This window comes from Sminthopsis crassicaudata, chromosome 6 (assembly GCF_048593235.1).
Source record: "Sminthopsis crassicaudata isolate SCR6 chromosome 6, ASM4859323v1, whole genome shotgun sequence".
Taxonomy (NCBI): domain Eukaryota; kingdom Metazoa; phylum Chordata; class Mammalia; order Dasyuromorphia; family Dasyuridae; genus Sminthopsis; species Sminthopsis crassicaudata.
Window position 1 is genome coordinate 73,549,183 of NC_133622.1, and position 26,486 is coordinate 73,575,668.

The following is a 26,486-nucleotide window of genomic DNA, read 5'->3' on the forward strand; positions in this document are numbered from 1 at the left end:
GCTCCCACTGTTCTCCAAATATTCCACACACTCTTCCACTTGAGCCCGAGTAAAGTTCTCTCCACAATATGCTCTCCCATCATCACCACTTGTGAAATCCTAACTGCAGTTATCCCTCCCACATCATGGGGCTTAGGAGTGTTGTCTGCAGCTTCCACAAAGCTCCCTCCAAATTCCCATTTGATTGATGTATTGGGAATGTTGCAATGTGGAAGGGATAACTATACTCTTCAAGGACCAGCTCATCAAATGTTACTGCCTTTGGGAGGTCTTTGCCAAATGTGATTTCGCTGAGTGCTAAATCAATCCCTCAAGCGAAGACCTTTGTCCATACCTCTCTAACAGCACTGGTCACCTTCTGTCAGTGAGGTAGTTTTCTATATACAGAATGTATTAGATGTCAAAACCCTTGAATAGAGAGACTTGTTTCTATGTCCCCGTCCCTAGGTCACTAGTACAGGGACTCAAACAGCAGATGCCCAAGAGCTTTCTAATAAAAGTAGATTGCTAGCCCTTTGAGGGTAGAGACTGGTTCATTTTTGTTTTGATATTTCCAGAATATAATAAATAATTATTTAATAAATAAATACTTGTACCAGTTCTAAAGTCAGGAGGACCAGAGTCCAAATCTGGCCTCAGCCACTTATCAACTCCTAGTTGTATGACCCTGGGCAAGTCACTTAATCTCAATTGCCTAAGCAAAAGAAAAGAAATTAAAAATAAAAAAAATACTTGAACTGAACTGAAATTGGGATGAGACAGTAAAAAGGCAGAACCAGGAAGTGAGTAGATCTCATGGATGAGAAGGGAGGAAAGTGGTAGAACAGGAGGGCAGGGTTAACTGAGCTTTGTGGCTACTACCCAACACTCATCATCCCTCAGGACCCCCCTGCTGAAAAGCCCTGAGGAAGCCATCTCTCTTCCCCATTAGCTGGGCAGCCCACCCAAAGCCATGACAATGTAAAGCACATCCTTCTCTGCTTCTACTTTGTGGCAGGCTATCTTCAAGGAAAGAGGAATTCATTACAGAGGGGGATCATATGGGAAAGAAAATGAATCCCTGGGAATGGAACAAAAGGAGAGATGACCTCTCCTGAATTTGGCTTCATTAAGCTTTTGTGAGTGTTTGTAGTTGTTTCTTTTGTGTGAGCCATTGTGTTTTGGTCTGAATTTGGCTTAAAGAAACAAAACCCCCAAAACCCAGTGGACTAGGTGGGATGAAAGCAGTTGATAATCCACACACTGCAGTGCAGAGGTCATTTCCCAAACAAACAACAGAAGCAAAGTTAAGACTGTTTCCATACCTGGGGCCGATGTTCTCGTGTGGAGCACAGACTCGCTGGGCAGCAGATCTTTTGAATTGGAGGTGAATGGTGATTGTCTAAATGAATCTTCCGAAAAGAAAGGGCTGGGAAGGGGGAAAAAAAGTAAGCTTTTGTAAATGGAGGTTGCTAACAAATAAATGCAAACGTGGCCCCAGACATATACATCAAACTTTGGTCAATGGGATTTGAGGGGATTGGCATTCCAGGGTTTAGCAGGAGACTGGGTTCCGGGACAGGTCAACGACCATGACTTAAACAAGTTTCATCGGTCAGACACCTTTTGTCTATTTCCTCAAGGAGTTTTTATGACACAGGTAAATATAGTATAACCCAAGAACCAAAGGCCGCTGGTGGCGGAGATTATCAATGCCCTACACTTACTTGCAGAAGGAATGGGACAGAATTTATGAGAGTGGGAGAGAGAGACAACCCCAATCTCTTCAGTCTCCTTATGTCTCTTGAGGTATCTTTAGTTTCTCGAATGTTTTCTTTGGGGTTTTTCAGTCCCTTTCTCTTCAAGAGCTTTATAATCCTTTTAATCACTTCTGGCTTTTGGTTTTAAGAGTGAAGATGGACAATGGTAACCCCATTTTAGGCTGCTGGGAGGAAAATAAAACTCTGGGAAGAAGCTAATGAGACTGAAGAGTGGATCTCTCTCTCTCTCTCTCTCTCTCTCTCTCTCTCTCTCTCTCTCTCTCTCTCTCTCTCTCTCTCTCTCTCTCTCTCTCTCTCTCTCTCTCTCTCTCTCTCCTCTCTCCCATTTCACCAACTCCACAATGCGCCCATGCAGGCAGGAGCCACTGATCTCGACAAATGAGGAGACAGTTCTATACCAATGGACTTTGAGACTTGGGTTACAATAGGAAATATCTACTTTGAAGTGCCTTCTTTAGCATGATATGCTGACACGCATGCTGGGACTCTTTGTTTTTCTTTTGTGCAAAGAATTCCATCTTTCCTTAGGATAAGCAGACAATCCTGTCAAAGGACACACATTTTATTTTCTCCGTAGTGGTGATGGATTTGTCCTGATTCACCCAGAATGGCACCTGATCCCTCTTGTGAGCAATAGAACATACATGAAAGATGGCTGGCGAGGGTCAGGGGTGGAATGTGTGGCCTTGGAGCTAAGAGAAACTAACAAATCCCCACGGAGTCTGAAACCATAGCCCTGGAAGCTCTGAACAGCTGGTCCAACTGGTCATGACTAACAGAAAAGAATGAGATCCCTTTTAACGAGAGGATTTTTATACCATTCCACCTTAAACCTTATCTGAACCCAGACAACCTCAAGCTCGTTCCTGAACTCAGAAGATATTATTTTTAAGCATGTCACCTAGCACAAGAAGACAGCAAAGGTGGAATTAGGAGGTGAGAGCTCACATTTAAATTAGTTTTAAAAATTGGTGGGGGCGGGAAATGGAAGGAGAGAGAGCAATGATTTCATCAATGTAAAGAATTGCCAGAGTGTGAAACTCCTTTCTATATAGACTGACAACTCAGCTGGGACTTGTATTTTCTGAGTGTTACCTGGGGCAGAGGAGAGGGTAAGTGATTTCTTCAAGATCACATGGATACTATGAGTCAGGGCTGAGGAAAAGAGTCCTTCCAAAGCTGGCCATTTGCACGCACACACACATATATACACACACACACACGCACGCATGCACACACGCTGCCTTTCACTGTGCAATACATTTAATTCATAAAATATAAAGTGCTATTTTTAAAAGTTCGAGTTAAAAGGCTGGATATTTAAAAATTATGATTTAAAATGTATAATTAGGATTCATTTCTGAGTGTATATGACTTCCGTACGTCAAAAAGATCCTAAACAAGTATGTGGCTGCCTTTTCCGGTGGGGCTGGCAAAGCAAATCATTTCATTTGAGAGAGTGTGGAAAGGGATTCTCTGGAATCAGAAAGAAGTAATTTTTCTCCCCAGATGTGATAACTACAAATTTGAGATAGGAAAAAAAATAAAACCCAAACTATGTGGCTTTCAAAGGGCTATAAGATTCTTAGCCATGATAAAGGTTTTCTCTTTACTTATACAGAATGAGAGAATTTTCAAGCTAGAAGGGACCATGGAGATAATGTGGCCCAAACCCATCATTGCTCAGCTGGGAATGCCATGGCCCAGAGGGTTAGGCAACCTACCTGAAACTACCTATCTAGTCAGTGGTTCTTTCCACTACTCCACATCCTCCTTTGAGAGAGATCAGTAAAGATCTGCATCTGCAGACTCTGTAAGTACAGAGTAATAAAGTGTCACCCTAAGCTTCTGGGTGGGCAGTTACTAGGAGGATTATAAATTGTTAGCCTGTATGCTCGGCTGGCCACTCACCAGGTAACAGACAGATGCTCGCTATTAGTTCTGCCAGCATTCCCTGGTGGGAAGAATTAAGCCTCATTCTGATAGAAGGAGGAGAGGATGGAGCTGGTGCTTAAAATTGTGGTGGCGTCTTCTCTTTAGGACCAGCACAGGACCATTATGGAGCCCCGGCTTCACCAAGGGACAGATTAGAAGCGCAACACTTCTTAGTTTGCCTCATTCCTACAAGAAATAGTGGTGACTTGGGAGATGCTAGAATGCAGTATTCAAAAACAAGGATTAAAGAAGAGTTCAGAAATAAGGGTTACTGATGACTAAGATGAAGTAGGAAGTAAATAGGTACCTAAAGATAATGTCTAATTTTTTTATTTTTAAATCAAGGATTAAAATAAAGTATGAAGGGGTTTTTGCTGGTGAATAGCCTAATAAATAGCTAGTAAAAAGAAAATTTTCTGGACTATTGCAAATATATCAAAAGTGTCCTACCTGTTAATGAAAGCAGAGGATAAAATCTACCTACATATCTTTCCCAAGTTAAGTGTTATAGAGACGACCATAATGTAATAGCGGTAGAGATACTCAGAAATACATGACAAAAAAAAAAGAAGTAACAACAGATCCCATGACCCAACACATCTAAACTCAAGTGCATAAAAACTGCAGAACAAATAACTAAAACAAGGAGGCAAATTTGAATTCATGAGTATTTCGGAAACTTGGTGCATTGAAACTCACGACTTTTAGAACAGAGGAATAGTGTGTGTGTGTATATATGTGTGTGTGTGTGTGTGTGCATGCAGCAGGCACACACACACACCCCTACAAATCTTGTAAAAAACAACTGGATTGCTAACAGGGACAGACAACAGTGTGATATATAATAGGAACATATTCTCATGTAAGGAACCAGAGGCCCAATTTATTATGGGAAGCATTTAAGAGTGGATCAATGGAGACAGAAACAGAAACTATAGTCCATTGGGTCAGAAGAAGGCCATAAATGAAAAGTTGTAGAAACAGAGCAGGAAGCTCAGCACAAAGATGTGCTAAATATAGTAGATGAAGAGCTCTAAGTTTTCAAACATCTGCTGAAGCATATTAGGTTCAAACTAGAAGAGCTATTATTTCTTGACTTGACTTAATGATATGTTGATCCTTTAGAACAGGGGTGGGGAGCAACAAGTCTGAGAAATTATTTGCTAAGGCAACCATAGGTGATGAGGAGCTGAAAGAGAGTGATCATTGCTTGAGTCCTACAAGTTGACAATTTTATATGTCCCACGAATGATATTATAACTATCCAAATGACCTTTGGCAGAAATAAAGGTTGCCCACCCCTGCTTTAGAAGATGGAAAAAAGAGGAGAAATGATATATGAACTTACTTCTCAGCTAGAAGAAGAATTGGTTGCTGAAACTTGTGATAGAGGTGAGAAAAATCAGGCATAATCTGACCAATAATCCATTCCCCTCTCCAACAATCATCATCAAAAAAAGTCAGCCCAAGAGAGCCAAGAAACAATCAAGAATCAAATTCTTTTTTGGAAGGGTTGGGGGGGGGGAGGCAATTGGGGTTAAATTTTTAGACTTCATACTTTTAGTGTCAAGCATTGGAGGCTGAATTTGAATTCAGATCCTCTTGACTCCAGAGCTAGTGCAATATCCACTGTTGCCCCAAGAATCAAATTCTGAAGAAAAAGTTAATTCAGATAAGAAGGAAAAGGGCAATTTGTCTCTAAAGAGCATGACCTGAAAACACAGAAAGATCATGGAGACAATGTGATATAGTAAAAAGCAACTGAAACTGGAGTCATGGGACTCAGGTTTACGTCTCCCAGATAATACTAATTTTGTGTGGGTGACTTTGGGCATAGCATGTCATTTAAACTCTCAGTTTCCTCATATGTAAAGTGAAGGAGTTAAACTACTTGACCTTTGAGGTCCTTGCAGCTGTAGATCTATGATTAAGCAATTTATATTTTTAAAAGGACAGGAAGAGAAATCAGAAGCGAGCATGGGTAACAGAATGAGGGAGGTGATACATCACTTATACATTATTATGGTAAGAACACATTTAAAACTCTGCATTTGGTTCTGGATGCTGCATTTTTGGAGAGATTTTGGAGAGGGCAACCAACCAGTATGTCAAAACACCTTAAGGCCTATACTCTATGAGAATCAGTTAAATGAAACGGGCGTGTTTAGCTTTAGATTAAGACTTCTGAGGTATGTGATAGTTGTTTGCACATGTTTGTAGGGCTGTCCCATGAGAGAAGGATTAAACTTGATCTGCCTGGCCCCAGAAAGTGGAGAAATGTATAGAAATTTCCAAGAGGCAAATTTAGGGTCAATGTAAGGCAAATATCTCCTAAAGAACTATCTTGGTGTCCACTAAAGGGTAGAGTGGAAGGTTCCCTTTCACTGGAGGTTTCAAGTCTGTGTATAATGCATGTTTTGTATCATACATAGTGACAGCAACATTGTAATAATAATCAACTGTGAAAGACTTAACTACTCTGATAAATACAATGATCCATGACAATGCCAAAGGACTCATGATGAAAAATGTTCTCCATCTTCAGGGAAAGAACTTGTTGGACCTTGAGTACAGATTAGAGGACATTTTTCTTTTTGCACTTTTAAAATTTTTCTTGCCACCCCTTTGCAAATGTTAATGTTGAATATGTTTTATATGACTTTATATGTATAATGAATATCATATTGCTTGCCTTCTCGATGGATGGGAAGAGAGAATTTGGAACTCACAATAAAAAACCCTAGTGTTCTGGTGTAGCTACAGGTCGAATTCTAGATGCCTATGCAAGTTAGAAATCTTGAAGTTAACTCTGAAGTTGCTAGAAGAGAATGTTTCTTAATACATACTAGAATACTTCCTCTATATTAATGACTTGTGATTTCATCACTATGGGTAGTCCTTCCAACAAACAGAGAGCGACTCTCATATAACTTAATAGATGGGCCTTTGAGAATCATTGAGACATAAAAATCTATCACCCTATGGCCGATCTAGTGATGAACCTCTCTGGGCTTATTCTAGCTTATCCTCAGATGACAGGCCATCACTGGGCCATTTTTGAAGTGACTAAAGCTTGATAGAAGCTGCCAGAGTTTCTGCTCCATTGTCATAACCCATATGAATTTAAGGTAAGTGCCATATTGCGATGTAATATTAAAATAAGTATTGAGAGGAGATCATACTTGGGAGAGTTCCTGGGAATGACTTTTTTTTTTAATTTAACTGTCAAACAGATATTGCATCCTCTAATGATTTATTTAAACCCAGTATCCTCCATCCTTGAACTCAGATCCCTATCATCAGCTGCCCACAGACATCTTCATTACGATGATCCACTGGTGTGACAAACTAAACATGTCCAATCACATATCTTTCTCCCAATATCTGCACCCTTTTTTAACCACTCTGTTTTTATTAGTGGTACCGTGTCCCTAATTGCCCATGCTCAGAATGAGCTGTTTCCCCCCTTTCTCCTCTTGGCTCCCTCATAGTCAATCCCTTGCTAAGTCCAGGCCATTCTACCTCCACAATGTCTCTTTGATCCTTCCCCTTCTCTGTCTCCCTTTCATTGCCTCAGTGTAGGCTCTCATTGCAGCCCAGGGAAACTTCCTGAGGGTTGTTCCTGCTTTCATTCTCTATCTTTCACACCAGATTAATCTTCTTTATGGATGTATTTGGACATATCACTCCTTTGCTCACAAGTTTTCAATGCGTATTCTTAGCTTAATAAAGTTCCAATTGTACAGAATGGCATTCAAGGACCCATCTATGCCAAAAAAATTTCCATTTCTATGCTTTTGTCCAAACTATTTTTTGGGGGGGGGGAGGTTGTGACTTCCCTTTCTTGTACCTATAGGGTTTTTACTCAAAATGCAAAATGAAATAGTAATTTGGGACTTGGCTAATGTAGGAATATTTGTTACATGGGTTTTGTTTTATTTTTTTCCTAATAGAAGGTGGTAAGAGAGAAAATAAATGTTTGTTAATTTTAAAAAGATGATTAAAAAGTTCCTGCTTATCTACCCAATTTAAATACTTCCTTTTCTCCGTGAATCTTCCCTGATTTCTCCCTCATTTGGGAATAACCTTTTCCTCCTTCCTTTTAGACCTTTACAGAACATTTGTTTGCACCTCTCCTGTGCACATTATCCATCATTGTAAGTAATTTATTGTCATATTTCTCTTCTAGACAATAAGCTCCATGAGCATAGGGACCATGTCTTATCTTCTCCAGTACTGACATAGTGCTATGTACAAAGTAAACAGGAAAAAATTCCTGTTGAATTACAGATAGATATTCATTTTTTTAAAAAGAAGCCCTGTTTTCCCTGAAATGATCAGAATGGATAATGTTTAAAAGGATAAAGTAATCATATTTCAAATAATTTCCTAACCTGGATATTAGGTTAGAATTTTGAAGAAAAGAAATAAAATTTAAAAGGAGACATTATATTCTAAAGATATACTATGACAAAAGGGTCACTAATATTTCATGGGGCTGAGAGTCAATGAAGAAATTTCGAGAAACCCAAAAAAGCTTGATATAGGAATGCCCAGCAAATCTGGGAGTAATTAACAGAGCACCAGACAAAGAAAATCTCTATCTTCCTTTTTCTTAGGCCCCTTTTCCATCTGCTCTGAGTTTTTTTTTTTTTTTTTTTTACCTATTGATGAAATTGTTGGCTTTATAGCATGCAGAGTACTTTAGAATCATTCTGTATCTTCAATAAATGCCCCATGGGAAGCAGTAAATGTAACTACAAAAATCCTGGATATGCTAGCTACCATATTCTGGATCCCTCGTTGTCAGCAGTGTTCTCTTCCCCCATCCAGTTATTAAGGGCATATCAATCCTGTGGACATGTTTCACCCAAGAAGAATATATAGTCCTTGAGGGCAGAGATTTATTTTTTTTCTGGTATTTGTATCCAGGTGATTGTAAGTATTTAACAAAGGCTCATTGAAATACTTTAACTCAAAATTTTGCCTCTTCAGAAATTTCAGATATATCCATAGCAAATAATTTCTAGGAGCTGGGTATTCTAGAGTAGCATATTTCTAACCCAGACCCCAAGTTGAGGTTAAAGCCACATCTAGATCTAATGATATACAGTCATTGACTCTATGGTAAGAGACAATATTAATTAGTCAAGGTATTGAGTCCAAGGAAAGACAACCACACAACAGTAATGATGTCACAATGTAAGCCTACTGTATACATGGAAACCAAATCACTCTCATAGCATCCAAAGTAGGTAGGCCCTGAAATATTAACACACACACCCTTCAGGAAATGGAGGGGATAGAGGGAATTAGGACAGAAAATGGTTAATTATAGGAATTGGGTGAAATTGATTGATGCAAGGAGTTTTCTCACCATTGTACATCTCAAGCAACCTACATGTCTTATCTGAAAACTGGTCCCACATTGATCAATCAGCTGTTTCATGTTCCTTTCATTATTCACAGACATTTGAAAGGAATGAGACATTTTTTTTCTGAATTCAGGGAAATGTATCTATTTGCTCATCTCCTCCCAGCTTGGAAAGTCCCTTTATGCAATTAGACATTGGATCTCCTAATACTGTATTGTATTGTATTTTTAGTTATTTGGTCTTTTAAAACTGTTTTTAATGGATAAAAGTCTGTCTCCCCCTATTTTTGTAGTCCAAACCTAAGTTGAGGAGGTCTGGTCTCAGTTTATTGAGTAATTGGAATACATTGCTGAATAAATCAATGTGTTTAGAGGATAGAACTTTTGTTTCCTTGGTTATTTCATCCTTCCCCCTCTATATCCTCCATGTTAGAACTAGAGCTCTGGGGAGATGAGTGGGTAGAGAAAAAAAACTCTCCTCCCCACCTCTACATATACATTTCTGAGCATGCTGTACTTCTAACTCATTTGATGACTGCATGCTAGGGTTAAATCCGAAGGAACTTCGGTTATCCTAAGTCTTGCACGTTTTTTGAGAGATCAGAAGGGGCTAACCTTACAATTCTAATATTAGATTAGTAATACCAAGCAATTTAATTTTTAAGATGATGTAGCAACATTTCTTAAGCCTTTCTCCTTTTCACCTTATAAGTCATTGTGTCTGATCTAGGAGGAAGCACTATCCAGTCTGGTCCTTCAGAAATATACTATATATTCCATCTTCTAGAAGCAGAGTTATAGTTAGAATTTTTGCACCTAGAGCAAGTAGCACAAACTGCATCCAGGATAAGAGGCATAGGAAGGGTGGAGACAGGAGAAAATTCCAGCACAGTGGGGTGAGGTTACTGCTGGGATAGCCATTGTGGGGGTAAGGAAGAGGGTGATGGGGGAGAAGGATCTCTCCCCAGTTCTCCCCCAGGTTGTTTCCTATTTCAACTAAATTAGTCTTGTTAACTGGATGACAAATTTTCTTATTTCTATGATATGAAAGGACTGGGAATGCTTTTAGCATCCTCAGTGCTCTGGGCAAAGGTCCAGTCACTCTGTTCAGATTATGGCTCTACACGGAAGTCCTGTTGAAGTTATTCAGGTCTTCACAGTGATGAACAACAGCGTAGAAGAAATAATAGAAATAATGGGCTATCTGACAACAAGGTCAAATCAGTTTTGCAAATAACAAGTTGGGGGGAAAGAATCAATGAAATAACTCAGTGCACATATACCAATGCATATGTGGACCATGTTCTTAAAAAGCTGTAGTATTCCCCTGTAGGACTCAGTTGATTCTACCAATTGGCAAATTCAACTTAAATTATTAAAGGGAAGATTAGCTATTTTTCTTTTTCTTTTACCCTTTAACTTCCTGTTTGCTGGTCATTTTCTTGTTAAAAGGAAATGCTTCCTGAATGTGAGTAAAAGAAAATAAAAAAGGCAAAGAGTAAATCTGTCAATCCAAAAGCTTTGGAAAAAAGTTGAGAGCATTAAGGAGATACTGTTTGTGCTGATGTTTATAAGCAGGAGCTTTCACACTTACTCTAGCAATAGATCCTTGTAAATAAAATCAACACTCAACATCCCAAGTTCACCTTGACCCTGAACGGTAGCAGCTACCTGTAAGACTGAGTTAATTAGCATAAAATAGTATACTATTCAATAATAAACAAGCTTCAAGCTGTAGGGCTACATCTAAGGTTTTGGACACCTCAGATCTCTCATTTTTTTTTTGTTTTCTTTCTCCTTCTGCCTCCCCTCCCCTCTCTCTCCCCCTCCCTTCACTGGTTTCTCTCTCTTTTTTTTCTCCCTCCTTCCCTCTTTTTTTCCCTTCCTTCTCCCTCTTTCTCACCCTTCCTTTCTTTTTGTCAATGCTACTCATATAACATAGATTTAGCCATTTCTATTCCTAACAAATGTGGGGATGCTTCTTGATGGGTTTATTTACTTTTCTTTTGCAGAAGAAAGGCCTAGAATATTGATAGGAAATCCTTGCACATTTGCCTGGAAAATCCTTGGTAACTATATAATACTGTCTAAAGAGTCATTAGATTTCAGAGATGTGAATGGAAAGGATTTACTACACTAAATAATAAAATGGTTCATAATAGATCATAGCAAAATGAATCACTATTTAGTGCAGAGTGTCAAGTAGGGTACAAAAATGATTCTTTACCATGTAAATGCCAATATAGATGTCAGCCTTTTGAAGTCCTCTCCTCCCAAATGAAATACTTCCATTCAACAAGCATTCTGTAAAACCCACCATATGCAGACCACTGCACTTGGTGATGGCAGGTGGGGGTGAGGGGCAGCGGGGAAAGGGAGGCAGTGTGAAACATAGATGAGATTTGATGTCTGCTCTCGTAAAAGTTATGACCTAGTTGGGGGACATGACACAAATGTTAAGAAAAGGGATAAAAATGACAAACATCTCTATTATAGCCTCTACTAGGTTCTCTATCATATATTATAGTTTAAATTCTACTTGTACTATATATAGCCCAGTTCCATTCACTTTTTACGGGATGAATCTGAACAAAACACACTTTTTTTTCTTTCTAAAGATAGCAACCTTCTCCAGAGTCCTAATTTGACTGATATGGAGGAAGATGAACAAAAGTATTTATTTTTTATATTTTTCTATTTATGTCCTGAAATACAGGTCAGGTTTAAGGAACAATAGAAACCAAAGGCTTGTTTAGCACTTAGGAAAAAACACAACTGTATATTATAGAATCCCTCTTAAGGAAGAAAATTGGAAAGCTTCTTTGAACATGTTGAACACCAATAAAATGAATATATCTAATGGATAAGAAATGCTATTATCAATGTGAATTGCAAAGAAGATTCAGTTAAGTTCAGGCAGACCAATAAATAGGTAAAGCAAAGGTCAAAATCAAGATAAAATTGGAAGACAGGATGGGAATTGCAAGAAGACATTGTGGATAACTTTGACTGTGTCACCCAACCTATTAAAATAAGCTGTTGATGTTGAAAAACAGGAAACAGAAAAAGGCAGAAATATTGATCTTGATCATCACCATTTCCTACACAAGTTCAGCTGATATAAATAAGTGTCCTGATAACTGATGCTCATGACAAGCAGAGACACAATAGCAGTCAGGGGCTAAGAATGATTTGGAATATAAACTCATTTATAAAATATTAAGGAGGATGATAGAAGAATATTATGAGCAAAACTACTTCATCAAAACAATTAAAAATAGTAGAGAGAAAAAAAACCAAGCCTACAGGAAGCTTGGCATGAATTCCAACTAAGATAACATTAACCCAAGAGCATTCACAAACAAAACTGGAATGATAGCAAACAAGTTGCGGCACCAACCCAACGATGAGTATATGCAGGAGTTTGTATGAGGACATCTAAGAAATATGATCGCAAAAGGAAGTAGATCAGTTATACAGCAGACACTAGGAATAACGACAGAGAGTCCAAAGTATACTGGGATTCATGGCATATTAAAGAGCTAGAGGAATGCCTCTGGCATGTTGAACAGGAGTGAGACAGCTTGAACAAGAATCACATAAAAGGTAGGGCTGACTGGCAACCTGCGCAGGTGGAAGGGCTGTTCTCATTGAGAAGATCTCAGGTTTCTGGAGGTACATAAGGACAACTATTGGGACATGATAGAAACACAGGTTATAAACAGGAAAGCAGGACAAAAACTGTGGGGGTGGAGTGAGCTGGGAAAAACAAAATTAAACTTGCATTGTAATAAATTTTTGTTTAGCTCTGTCTTGTTTTTGTTTAGCTCTGCTGTGGTGTGGAATGTAGTATAAGTCTACTGTAAGTAAGAGCTCAGGATGAGTGGTTTCTATTATCTTTTAAGGCAAATCACCTAGAAGTAATACACTGGTTTCTGACTGTTCTATCTACCAACAAAGCCCCCTTTCTCCTTTGCCATAGTAAGTGGAAAATTGGAAAATGATCTCTCTCATCTGGTGAGAATAGCTGATATCTGTCCATTTTAAACATATATACTAAATTATATACCTCAACGGGCTTTTTCATATGTTTCAAATAGCCAGAGAAAATACAGGGACAGGCAGGGTAGCTTTATAGTATTCATTTAGAAAAGGCTGTGGCTTTTTTTAAAGAAAGAAAAAAAATAAAAGTTGATGTAGCTGTCTGTTTTTTGTCAGAATAGGAACTGGAAGGCCCAAGTTGGTGGTGGGAACATTCTGTGATAGTTGCTCATTCCTTCTTAACAATAGCTTCTTTTCCTCTAATTCCCCTCAACCTTTAATCCAAATAATAGCTCAGGTCAGGTGAGAGGATGACAATTTCAGACTCTGAGTTAAATAAAAGGAAAGAAGCCACTATAGTCATTTTATTTTCCAACCCTGAGGAGATTTTACCACTTTACTTTTGGAGGCTAAAGGAGCTGTAGATGCTCTTGTGTGGGAGTGAAGAAGGTCCCAGGCTAAGAGAGAAGACAAACTGAGAAAAGTATCATTAGGAATTGGTCTGTGCAGGTCTAAAAGGGGCCTCATGAATAAGGAAATGGTTTCCTACACGTATGGTAACTTGGTGATGACAAAGCATTGTCCCACAGGTTCTTGTTTGAGCTTTCTAAAGATTTCATGAGGTTGGGAAGGCAAGAAGGAAGGGGGTCTGGGAGTTCATCAGTCAGGAACTCCCTATGTGAAAACGCCCTCCTATGTAGACGGGCATCTGCTTTACAATTTGTAGTAGCCCAGAACACTGAGAGATTGCATCATCACATGTTGCCATGATGTGTCAGAGCTTTTACTTCAGTCCGAATCTTCCAAAATTCAATTCTGACTGTTTAGTCACACTGCCATTCTACAGAAATGGAAAACTGAGTTTTAGAAAGTTAAATGACTTAGGGACACATGAAGAAGCTCCTTATGACCCATGATCCTGCGGTATCTGAAAATCCTATTTTTCCCTGTGGTATTTGGCTTGGAAGCCTTTAAAGAAACAGGAACAGTAGTGACTTCAATGCTAATTAATCTTGAGCAACTGGAAATCCCAGATTGGAGCTTTTCTCTCCAATCTGATCCAGAACTGGATGGGGGGAGAACAGAACTCTAGTCAGTGTTGCCACTTGAGGGCAGACTTCCATCAACCTGCAGCATGCATTGAGACTGTTTTTCTTTAGTTTTTGGAAGGTATCTAAGAGGAAAAGGGGAAGAAGGAGGACCTTTTTTTTTCTACTTCTCTGATGTGGGTGGACACTCATCTAGTGTGTGCATTTTTGTTTTTAAAGAAAATAAGACATTTAAAAAAATAAACTTAATTTATATTTATGGACAAGGATCATGGAGCCTGTAAGCCTGCCTAAGAACCCATGGCCCCAGGCACAGAGTCTCAGCAGCAACTCCCACTGCTTCCGGTTTGGGCACCTTGGCGGGCACCTTGGCAGACACCTCCAGCCCTGAACCCAAAGGCAGGGAGGGGCTGCAGAATGCTCCAAAAGAAAGGACAGGTGGAAGGGGGGGGGAGGGAAAGAATATCAACTGCAATTTGGGGTTTAAAATCTGATAATCAATTTTCTGCCTTGAAATGTTCTGGGATAGGGGAAGCACTGGTCCTTTTGGAGGACCCATTTGGGAAAAACAGTAATGGGAGACAACTACTTCCAAAAGGCAGGATGCAGGAATAAATAAATGTATTTAAATCCTTTGCCCATGTCAGGATGGGATAGGGCGCCAAGGAATGGGATATGTCCCGTATACATTTTGGCAATCTCTTCAAGTTTCTGTTTTGAAAAGTAAGGTTGTTTTATATTTGAGGATTTTTTTTTTATTTTTCTGGTGGGGCCAATACAGTACACTCAAAACAAAAACTTTTCAAGAAACAGATCCCTTTCCCTCCAATTCTAGCATTTACCCATTGTGGAACCAGGAAACTTTTCAGGACAGGGAACACAATCCAAAGCTCCATCAAGTGCAGCATTGTGAGGAGGCCAGGGCATGTGGGAGGCTGTGCCAACTGCAGACCCAAGTAAGCGGATCCAGCAGGCCCGGATACACTAAAGGTCAGCCTCCTAGACGGAGAGACCTGGATCTTGGGTGGAATCACACTCTCCTGGACAATGGGGCCAGTGAGTCTGCTGAGGGGTCTGAGCGCCGATCAGCTCCTCCGGCAGCCCAGGGAGGCTGTGGGCACTTGGGAGTTGGCTGAAAATGCCAGCAAACTCAGCCACTGCATCCTTCAATCTTCTACCCTTCCCTGAGCCACCCTCCCCTCCCTGCTCAGCTATCTTACCCTGCCACACAGGTCACTGCTTTACTATTTATTACATTTTTGGCAGATAAAGAACACTAGAGACTTTTTCAGAGAAAACCACTGCTAGGAAAATAGAATCAAAGCCAGTACTTATCTATAATACTTATTTGTAGGCCTTCAAATTTGCCACCTATCTGTGAGTTAGGTTAAAAAAAAGAGAATTACTTTAAAGTAGAGAACTAAGGGAGATGAGAATAATAATTTTGAGTTTGAGGTGTGTGTGTGTGTGTGTGTGTGTGTGTGTGTGTGTGTGTGTAATGTGTATATATATGTGTGTAGGTGTTGAAGGGAGGGCAACAGAGGAAAAGTGGATTAAAGAAGAAAAATTCCAAGCCCACTACAAGATCCTTAAAAGAAAGGGTTCTGAGTTTTCTCCAGCATTCTAACTTTGTAATTTTTGACTATAATTATACGTAGTACAATTTATTCAGGTCCTTGAAACCAGGAAAAGGGTAGTGGGATAGATACTCTCAAGTATAAGGAGAAGTAGGGTTATGTGTCCACAGTAGGCAATTAATAAATAATTGCAGGAGTTGATTAGCTTTTATAAAAAGATAAGCAAATCAAGTAGAAACAATGTACAAAGAGGACTTGCAAATGGAAGATTCCCAGTGTAGTTCTTTCTGTCATTCTGGGGACAGTCAGTGAAAATATTAAGAACCTCTGGCTTTAAGATAACCTGAAATAAAAAAGGAGTTTCCATTTTCTCATTTCAACTTTCAAAAATATTAATATCACTGAATGGATGCGAGTTGTAGAACATTGGTCAACAATGGCTTCTGAAGAATTAAAAATGGGCTTCACAAATAAGGTCATGGAATGGAGTAAGCTTTGATCTATAATAAAGAAGGAAATTCGAGCAAGAAGCACGCTAAAGGTTGAATGTCATCAGAGACATATATGATTGAAAAAAATTCTAAAAAGGCTTGAAAGATGCATAGAAGAGAACTGGCTTCAGTGTCAGAAAGAACTAGGTCACTTAAAACAATTTTCTAAGATCAGCTATCACTTAGCAGGAACAAAGTCTGTCTTGATAGAGAGAGGGGTAGTCCTGCCTCACTGGGTCTTCCCTTTGGAATAAAATCACAGGCCTGATCCAAGAATGAAAAAGAAAATAAAAAGATGGACTCACCGAACACCAAGAGTATGGGATCATAATGGATTGTACAAGGACTTCACTGGTGCTCTTCTTGATGTCAAGTGAAAGCAAGAAGGCTCCCAGTACACTGTACTGGAGAAATGTCTCTCGATCTCATTATGTCCTTTTCCACATCTTAACCCTCAAACTTCCCCTTTGTAGGATGGAAACAAGCATTTATTAAATGCCTACTATGTGTTGGGCACTACTCTGAGCATTTTAACAAATATCCAACTTAATTCTTGCAACATCATGAGAAATAAGCTCTATTATTATCCCATTTTACAGTTTAGGTAGAAATTAAGTTACTTTCTGAGGGTGACACAGTTAGTAAGTATCTGAAGCTGGATTTGAATTCTTCTCTTCCTGATTACAGACCTAATGCTCTAGCCACTGTTTCTCTAATTGTTTTTGTTACAAAGGAAAAAAACTCCATTGAAAACCAACTGAAACAGTCTCTACATATGTAACATTCTCAATTAAAAGTGTGCTTTATCATCTTTCTTCTGGAATCACGATGGGTTGGGCTATTACAATTTAACATCTTTGCCTCTTATAAGAACATGAAACACTTTAAATGTCTCTTGATGAAATTGGATAGAGAAATTGCATAGAATTAAGTTAATATGTCATGGCTTCATAAAGTAAATAGTTGCTAGATATCTGTCCAATTCCAAGATTCTGTGCCTATGAATCAGACTTATTTTCTGTTAACTTTAATCAACATCAAAAAAAATTTACCAAATGTAGCTCCCGGGAAAACATCAAGGTTTGAATATTTCTGAGAGAATGTTGGATTTTAGTTAAGTAACACAGAGAGTACAATCCAAAGCACACAAAAATATTCCCTCCTTTAATTTCTAGAAATTGGGAAACTTAAAATTTGGTCTATTCTACAAAGTATGACACTTATTGATTTCTCTTTAATTGAACTATTTCCTTCGTCTTGCTATGGAGAGAAGGAAGAGTTAGATAAACACCTAAGAGCTTGAGACTAAAGCTAGCTAGGTGTGACAAGTATTCTTATAGGCATGCAATCCTATACACATATTAACATTGAATTATTGATGGAGAAAACGAAAACAAGTAACGAAGAGAGGGTTTTTGGCAGCCATCACTAGCTGTTCACAGTGTTACACAACACTGTGGATGTCCCATTCACCCGCCAGGAGCTATCTGATCTTATTCTTACTCTAGGGTTCCATTTTCCTATTCCGATTTTATCCCACATCTGCCAGAGTGATGGTCCATATTAAAAAAATGGCAATATTTTTATGACATCACATATCATGTATTTCATCTATAATCAAACATAGGGTCTAGGCTTCCAATGGGAAAAGAAACAAATTCATGATGTCCTGATTGCCCTGAATTATGAACTTTGTTGGTAGTTTTCACTAGGGTATTCTCCCTCCCCCACCCCACCCCATCTCATTTGTCAGATAGAATGGCATTAAGAACACTCATCCCATTAGCTCTATCTGTATACTGTCTCAAAGGAAACTCAACTTTCTTTCTATTTGATTGGATTTTCTGGGCACTGGAGTCGTATATCAAAGGTCTTGCTGTTTTAGCATTTACAGTGAGGTTCTGACTAAATGGTTATTTCAGCTGTGGTGCTCCGTATTGGGGCCACAAACCAGGAAGGGATGAGAACATGGTGTTCTTGTACCATGTCACACATTTCAATGATTCTTGTTGCTATTTGGCTGACTCCATCACTCACTTGGGTGGGTCTTTTTTGCTCCTTTACTTTCAGTGAGGGGATTCTGTTTTCTATGGCAGAGAAAAAGCTTTTCAGAGAGTAAAAGCTCAGAAATTTTCAAAATCAATTCTCAGAACACTGCCAATAGAGAAGTATGTACAACCAAGTCAATGATCTGTGTTTAAGAAAGTCTGGGGTAAATAAAAATCACAGGTAATCCCCAAATTTAGTAGATATTAGTTTCATTCTCCACTTCTGCCAACATTAAAAAAATAAATAAAACCAAGTAGCAGAATGAAATACTGGAATGAAATATTTTTGTCTTCTCCCTTTCACTATATGAAATAGTCACAATGATAATAATGAGCCACAAAATGGGAGAGAGAAAAATTTGCCAGAAAAGAAAAGATAACAGTGAAGTCAGAGACATGGATGACCAACCCTTGGACAATAGATCATTAAGAAAAAGCCTATATAAATTTATAAATTCTTTCTATACCTTTTTATGCCTGAATCTGAAATTCTAGTCCTTACTACTTTCAATCTGATTAAGTATGACTTTGGACAAGTCAATTCCACTTTCTGAGCCATGGTTTCACTTTTTGTAAAATGAAAAAAAAAAAATGCTGACTTTTTTTTTAAGTTTATGGATGCCTTTTTTTAAACATCTTGATTATTTCTAGATATAACTTCTCCAATCTCTCAATCAATGAGTTTCCCTTTTCTTGCAACAAAGAAAACTAGGTAAGCAAAAACACCAACTCAGTGACTGAATCTCACATCATCCCCTTCAATAAAACGAAGACCAGTATATTTGCTTTTCTTTTTTTATCAGGAATGGGATTGGTTACTATAAATAGAAAATGTTTAGCTTTGTTATAATGTTTGAATTCAAGGAAGCTGGACCAGATGATCTAAAATGTACCTTCTAGGTTTAAATCTGATGATCCTAAAAGTTGTTTCCCTTTTGATCGCACCTCAATAAGGGACCAATGGAAGATCGAACTATGTCCATGCCATCTTAAATTTGGGGGTAGCAGGAATTATAAAGCAGTATTAAACAATTATATTGAAAGAGAAATGTTTGCAAAAGTAGAAGGGAAACATGCTTTTTAAAATTAATCAAAGATACTCTTTATTCCTATTCTTGCACATTTGGATCAAGAATTCACTAAACAAAGAAGTTCAAGATCTCACTTCTGGCAAGGTTTTTTGGACTCTGTTGAGGTCAAATTTCAGAGATTCACCTTAAAAACTGCACTCTTATAACTGCATCTAGGCAAATCCAATAACAAAATGGAAATCAAAACTAAATTACCAACCACTCCGGGCAGTGCTTCTGAACAGTCAGCTTCTCCTGAGAAACTGGAAAAAGGAAATCCTTTACCCAGTCACTGGACTGAACACTGAAAGAAGTCAAGACATGGAAATTCTGATGTTTGCTCAAGGTTCTTTTGGAAGGAATTATAAGCTGTCCTTAAGACATAATGTCCTTATATGTGTCAAGTGAGAATCCCCAATCTCAATCAGAAATCACCTTCCAAAAGGACCTCAAAATATCCCGACATAATCATTGAAATAAGACACTGTAACACAACAAATAAAAACACTCTTTTCTTTCCTGATATTATATGCCACAGGATAAGAAGGCTTTTTGGTAGGGAGTGCCATGATAATTTATTTCATGTAGAAAAAAAAAAGGTGAAAATAAAGGAAACAGTATGAATAGTTAGAGGAGAGAGCTGGGAATTAGTTTAGCAATGAAAAGGAAAGCTGTAAAGTGATTTAAAAATGTACTGGAGATGTTGAGAAGCCAGTTCTATAAATATGTGTAAGAAGAGGGGTGATATAATATGGTGGAGAGAGTTGACCTCAGAATTAGGAATAACAGAGTCCAAGTCTAGCCGCTGATACATATAAGTTGTGGGACCAGGCAGATCACTTAAACTCTCGGTAATCTAAGGAAGTCTCCAAGTTACAAAGGAGCTGTTGATTTGCATCAAAGCAGGAAGTTTCTATGTTGGAAGCTCCATGCACATATGAAAAAAGTCACAGATCTAGCTCAGTGGATCAAGAATTCATGAAATTAAAATCTTCCAGGTTTTCCTAATTTTAAAAAAGAAACTTTGGGAATAGGGATAATTTGCATTACTCCTTATTCATCACCTTCTAGCAACAAAAGAGTAAGGATTCCCTCAGTTTTGAAAAAAAAATTCTATAAAAAATCTCTGGCAGCAATCCAAAGTAAATTCAAAGTCAAAGAAATTCATTGCCTGAGCCTTATAGTATGTTCTCATGGCCCAACTACAGTTCTTCCTTCTTGCCTTTTTCCAGAAGACATTCATTCCTATAATCATAAAACCATACTCGGTTTTATAAATATCATCATGTACAGATAACAATAGTGCACGAATATCATCAAATTTGATTACAGAATCAGGATTATACAGAACCATATGGAGAAAATGAAAAGTAATTTCCCTCCCACTTGATCAATTAGAAAGTTCATTTGTTCTCTTTGCCTTTACCAGGGAGTTTTAAGGTAGGGGTAGAAATGGCTCGCCATAGTCATGTTGGTATTTGGAGAGCCAATTTAATAACTGTCTGTTGTCCTTGTCTCCCAACTAAGCATGAATACTTACTTAGTACTAGAACTATCTTCCACACTTGTGCTTCTATACTGGGAATGGGCCATCACCATACTTTTATTGCATTAATACCTAGTCCTTTGCCCTGGAAAGCCCTGTATTATGCAAGTTGATGTTGTTTTATTTGATTAGTATCAAGTATCTGTTATTTGATACTAATCAAAAGTTCCAATTAAAAGAAGAAAAAATAGAACATGAGCCAAAGGTTTTGAAAGAATGCTGCCCATCTCATTACCTGTGTGACCTTGATTGAGCAAGTCACTTTTTTCTTGCCCTCTGTTTCCTAAAAGGAATTGTTTTCTTGCATAGTGAGCATATTTTTCCCCTAATGTTCTTGTTTTTTTGCTTTTCTTCTTCTAGATTATTCTTTATTTCTGTATATTGGACCAGATGACTTCATGTCCTTTTCAGCTCACAATCAATCAATGAACAAGCTTTCATTGAGTACCTACAGTATCCACAGATACTGCCTAAGAACCCATGGGAGATAGCACAAATAATACCACATTCTTCAATCCTCACCCTACACCCTGAGAAAGGGAACTCAGTCTTTTCTTCCTGTTTATAATTGTAGGAACCAAACTTTGGCATCTCCATGTGTCTGTGAAGGTGATATTTGGGTCATGTGATAAACAAGAGAGGCTGGGACATCTTCTCTGAGGTCATTGATCTTTCAACTTTCTCCAAAACTGAAATCGTGCACCAAAGACAAGAATCCAGAGGAAGGTAAAAATAAATCCACTAACTCGTGAACTAGCTTCTATTCTGAGCTCACTCAGACCCTTCCCTATGTGCTTCACTTCCCACAGAGAGGCTGCATTAGCCCCTTCCCAAATACCTCCCCCCATACCTACACTTACAGCCCCACACACATACAAGTTTGAAACAAACTCAACTCTATATGCCATCTCTCTGCTTTCTTTGCAGTGCCACAGAGACCTGTTTGGGCCAGGACAGATAGCCAGTTGGCCTCTGTGGCCATCCAGACAATGAGTACTAATGGGGCCATGCAGCCAGCAGTGTGGTGGACAGCATTTTGTGCTGCAAAGGACCTCTGCAGGAGAGCCAGGAAAGGAGCAAGATGTGTGTCTGAGCTAGAAATAACGCTCACCATCATATTTTACATTCTATTATTCCCATCTCCCCAGCCTCAGAAAACCAAACTATAAAAATCAACACAACAATGCCCACGTGGCAATTCTCTGAACTGCCAATCTTGGACCAAAGGACTGAGGAATGCAGGGAACAGCACAGGACACCAAGACAGGATACAGCGTGAGTGTGTGTGGGTAGGGTGCTATGTGACACCCCAAAAAGTCTGAGGGAAAGCATCCAGCATCCAGCTGGGGCTAATTCTGTCCACCCAAAAGACATTTGTGGCAAAGACTCAGGCTGGTGTTCCATAAATTGCCCAGCATGGGTTAAGGCTAAACCTTTGCTCTGAGATTCTGAGAGTGAGTCAGAGACTCAGAAAGTGAGTAATAGGGGAAAATAAGGGGGGAAAAGACTGAAATTACTAAAGATATCAGGAAGAAGAAAACTCAAAGATCTTAAACAGAAGCAAACAATTCTACAAGGAATCATTAATAGCAGAAAGAAATATGGCCTCCAGATCAAATAAATGAATCTAGACATCCATGAATAAATACTTCAAAACAAAAGAAAATGATTCAACACTTGATGAGACAGAAGATCTTGTAGAATTTGAGGAGAATATGGGACCACAATAGCCTATTCCTAAATGGTGCAAAAGAGAAAAGAGAATTGTTAAGATCAGAATTCATGATCTCAGAAGCAAAAAAAATGGGCAAAATAGAAAAACTAGAATATGCAGTAGCAAGTTTTAGGAAAGAAACAAAAGAGAGAACAATAGATTAGGAGTACAAATATACAGAAGTAAAGGACAATCTAGAAGAAGAAAAACAAACAATAAGAACATTAGGGAAATATGCTAAAATATGTTGATCTCAAAAAGAGCATGCATAGAGAAAAACCTAAGGATCTTGGGGTTCCAAGAAGAGCATGACAGGTCAAAAACTTTAATATCATAATGCATGAAATAAAATAAGAGCACTGCCTCATAATTTCTGAACACAGAAAATGACATATCAATGGAAAGAATTTACAGATTACCACCAGAAAAAAACAAAACAAAAACAAGGCTGCAAATTCCAAAATACAAGTGACTAAATTCAATTCAATTAAAAAATGACAAGTTCTGCAAGTCATCAGGAGAAAAATCTTTGAATACTAATGAAAGGAAATCTAAACAACATAAGACTATTCTGAACCCACTAGAAAATGTAGGAGGGAATGGAATAATGTGTTCTTAAGAAAAACTGAGCTCAGGGTGAACTCCCTTGCAAATCTGAGCTTAATCATAAATGAAAAAAGATAGATATTCAATGATAAAGAAGTGTTTGAAACATGTTTGAGAAAGAAAACCAGATTGGAAGAAATTATTTGCTTCTCAAACACCCCACACATTAGAAAAGGAGGAAGAAGGAAAGCAGCAGCCAAGGACAGCTACAGCAACAAAATGACAACATTTCTAAATGTACACAGAGATAAAAGCAGAAATCTGATGGAAATAAGAGTGAAGAAGTAGACTTAAGACATCATGGAGAGAATTTGGCAACATCCTACCAACAGGTAAATCAATTTTTTTTCCTTTAAAATATAGAAGTGTACAAAAAAGGAGGAGGGAAATAGCAAGGGACAGGAAGGAATGTATGATGTGCTGTGGTCAAATTGAGGGCTAACAATGAACAGAAGGTGAGCCATGTAGTCTCAGGAAGACAGAAAGCCTGCAAGGAAGTAGGGGAGGAAATGAAGAGGGATTTGATTTGGTGGTGGGAAGGAATTATTAATGAATGCTCCTATAGATGAAAAGAACTGATCTGTAAAGGGGAATGGGAAGCTTGTGCTGAGTATGGACTGAGGGGTTTGATGCTTAAAATGTCCATGCATCCTACCTTAGTATGGAAGAAGTTAGAACTCTTGAAGGCAACTGGCAGCGGGAAATAAGGAAGGGATGGATCCATGGGTTGAAGCAAATGAGGAAAAAAGGTAACAGGGGAGGGTGAAAGGGAGGTGAGCTACAAAATTGGGGGTATGGCAGAGGAGGGGTACTACCATAGAGTATTATCCTCTGAATCATGTAAAATAATAAGCACTGTTGTGGCAGTGAAGCATAATGGAAAAGGGGACTCTGTAGGGCAAGCTTTAGAATGCAGTGGAAGAAACTACCTAAGGAGGAGAATTTAGAAGGTAATCCTTGGAAGTTTTGATTACATGAGAATAGAATCTAGATAATTATAAGGTCATGAGTCAGAAAATGAGGATTTTTGAGAAGATCAATAAATAAGGAAGTGAGAAAAAATCCTTTTTGGAAAGGAACACAAAAATGAAATTAAAAAAAAAAAAACCTAATGAACTGTAATAATTGAAAGGGAAAAGAGGGCAGAAGTGGGGGAGAACTATATAACCAGATAAAAGCAAGCAAGAAAAAGGAACTAATAAGTAAAACTTCAAAAGAACAGATATTACAAACAGGAAGAGACAATCAAAGGTGAGAGGGGAAAAGCCAGTGGGAACAGAATTGCTTAAAAAAAAAAAAGATTAAGGTAAATTAATTGAAAGGAAACAGTAGTGAAAGAAAAAAATCATAACCTGAAAACACTCCAATATTAGAGACAAATGGAGGAAAATATAAACCTAACTTTCATAACTTTAAATGTGAATTGATTGAATAAAAAAAAAACCAACCAAACAAACAAAAGTGTGTTATGGTTTGAAAGAAAAAACAAATCCTTTCAATTTATTCCTTATATGAAACATTTTAAAAACAAAGATAGGAGTAGTAGAGCCAAGATGGCAAAATGTCAGTTGAATTCTCCCAACACTCCCCTAAAAACAACTTTAAAATAAGTCCTTAAATCAAATTTTGGAGAGGCAGAGCCAAAAACGATTGGTGTGAGACATTTTTCTAGCCTAACAAAATGTAGAAGGTTGGCAGGAGAGGTTGTAAAAGTGAAGTGGAAGCTGTCCCAGAGTACAGTAGGAACACTGGCTGTGGGCCTTGGAGGTAGCTGTTACAGTGGTGGTAGAAGCAGCAGTTTAGGAAATTCTCATCTCAGAGAATATTAAAGGGTTCAGAGAACTGGTCAGAAAGAGATAGCAGAGGACCCTTTGCTGGGACTGGGGGCACCTGATGTGGATTGGCAATTCTATTGCCCATAAACAGTTCTAATTACAGTTCTGGGGGCGGGGAACATTTGTGGTTGGTTACAAGGGAGCAGGGGCCTTGATCCCAGTTCCAAAGTAGGGAGGAGCACTTGATTTATGGCTGAAGGAAAGAAGTACAAGAAGGAGCTCTTCCTGGGTAAACACAAGAATTCAGACCAGGAAAGCAGTACCCACAGCTCTCTTCAGATCACATCACCTTGGAGGCCCCCAGAACTAGCTCTGAAAGCAGCAGCACAAAAAAACATCTGAAGCTTCCTAGAGTGAGCAGAAACCAACTTTAACATAAAGTTCAAAGTCAAGAAATAGGCTGGAAAAAAATGAGCAAACAACAACAAAATGACCTTGACCATAAAAAAGCTGTTATAGAGGCAGGGAAGACCAAGAAATTCAGAAAAAGACAATAATATGGCATCAATTACAAGAAAAGGCTCAAAGAAAAATGCTAATAGGATCCAAGCCTCAAAACAATTCCTGAAAGAATTAAAGAAAGACATAACAGTGGTAGAGGAAAATTTGGGAAAAGAAATGAAAGTGATATGAGAATATTATGAAAAGAGAATTAACAGCTTAGTAAAAGAGGCCCCCAAAATTGAAGAAAACATCTAGAAGGGACACAAAAATTCACTGATGAAAAGAACTTAACTATAAAAATTAGACAAATTAAAAGAGGTATAAAAGCTCACTGAAGAAAATAATTTCAAGAAACAACAAAACACATTTTAAAAAATGAAAAGAAGAAAATAAAATATAAAATATTTCAACAGAAAAACAAGTGACCTCAAAAATAGATCAAGGACAGATAATTTAGGAATTATTGAACTGCAAAGTTATGATCAAAAAAGAGCCTAGAAATCATATTTTTAAAAAATTATAAAGAAAACCTGCCACGATAACTTATATACAAAAGGTAAAATGGAAATTCAAAGAATCCACCAATCACTCTCTGAAAGAGACTCCAAAATGAAAACTCCCAGAAACATTATAGTCAAAAATGGAAAGTAGCCGGAAAGAAATAATTCAAATACCATGGAGCCACAGTCAGTTTCACATAAGATTTAGTAGCTTTCAGGTTAAAGAAAGGTGGCAGCTAGGTAGTTTAGGGGATAAAATACTAGACCTAGAGTCAAGAAAGTCTGAGTTCAAATTTGGCCCTGGACAAGTCATTTAACTGCTCTTTACCTTAATCTACTGGAGAAGGAAATGGCGAACCATTCCAGTATCTTTGCCAAGATAATCCATGGATAATGTGATCCTTTGAATCATGAGGAGGAAGACAAGACTGAACAACAACAGTACATTAAAGGAGGGAAGAACTGAAATATGATATTTCATAAGTCAAAAGATGCT

General features: G+C 38.2%; 1 protein-coding gene and 1 long non-coding RNA gene across 8 annotated transcripts in view; one reads left to right on the forward strand and one right to left on the reverse strand.

The window, feature by feature from the left end:
- Positions 1-26,486, reverse strand: part of ZNF827 (zinc finger protein 827) — a 256,489-nt gene that overhangs the window by 75,104 nt on the left and 154,899 nt on the right. For all 7 annotated transcript variants that reach the window (XM_074274621.1, XM_074274620.1, XM_074274622.1 and 4 more), the window contains one exon: positions 1,305-1,408. In XM_074274621.1, the coding sequence (XP_074130722.1) occupies positions 1,305-1,408 (104 nt within the window). The remainder of the gene's footprint in view (positions 1-1,304; positions 1,409-26,486) is intronic.
- LOC141546697 (uncharacterized) overlaps positions 22,789-26,486 on the forward strand; it is a 29,037-nt gene continuing 25,339 nt past the window's right edge. The window contains exon 1 of the long non-coding RNA XR_012483400.1: positions 22,789-23,543. This is a non-coding gene — a long non-coding RNA (uncharacterized LOC141546697). The remainder of the gene's footprint in view (positions 23,544-26,486) is intronic.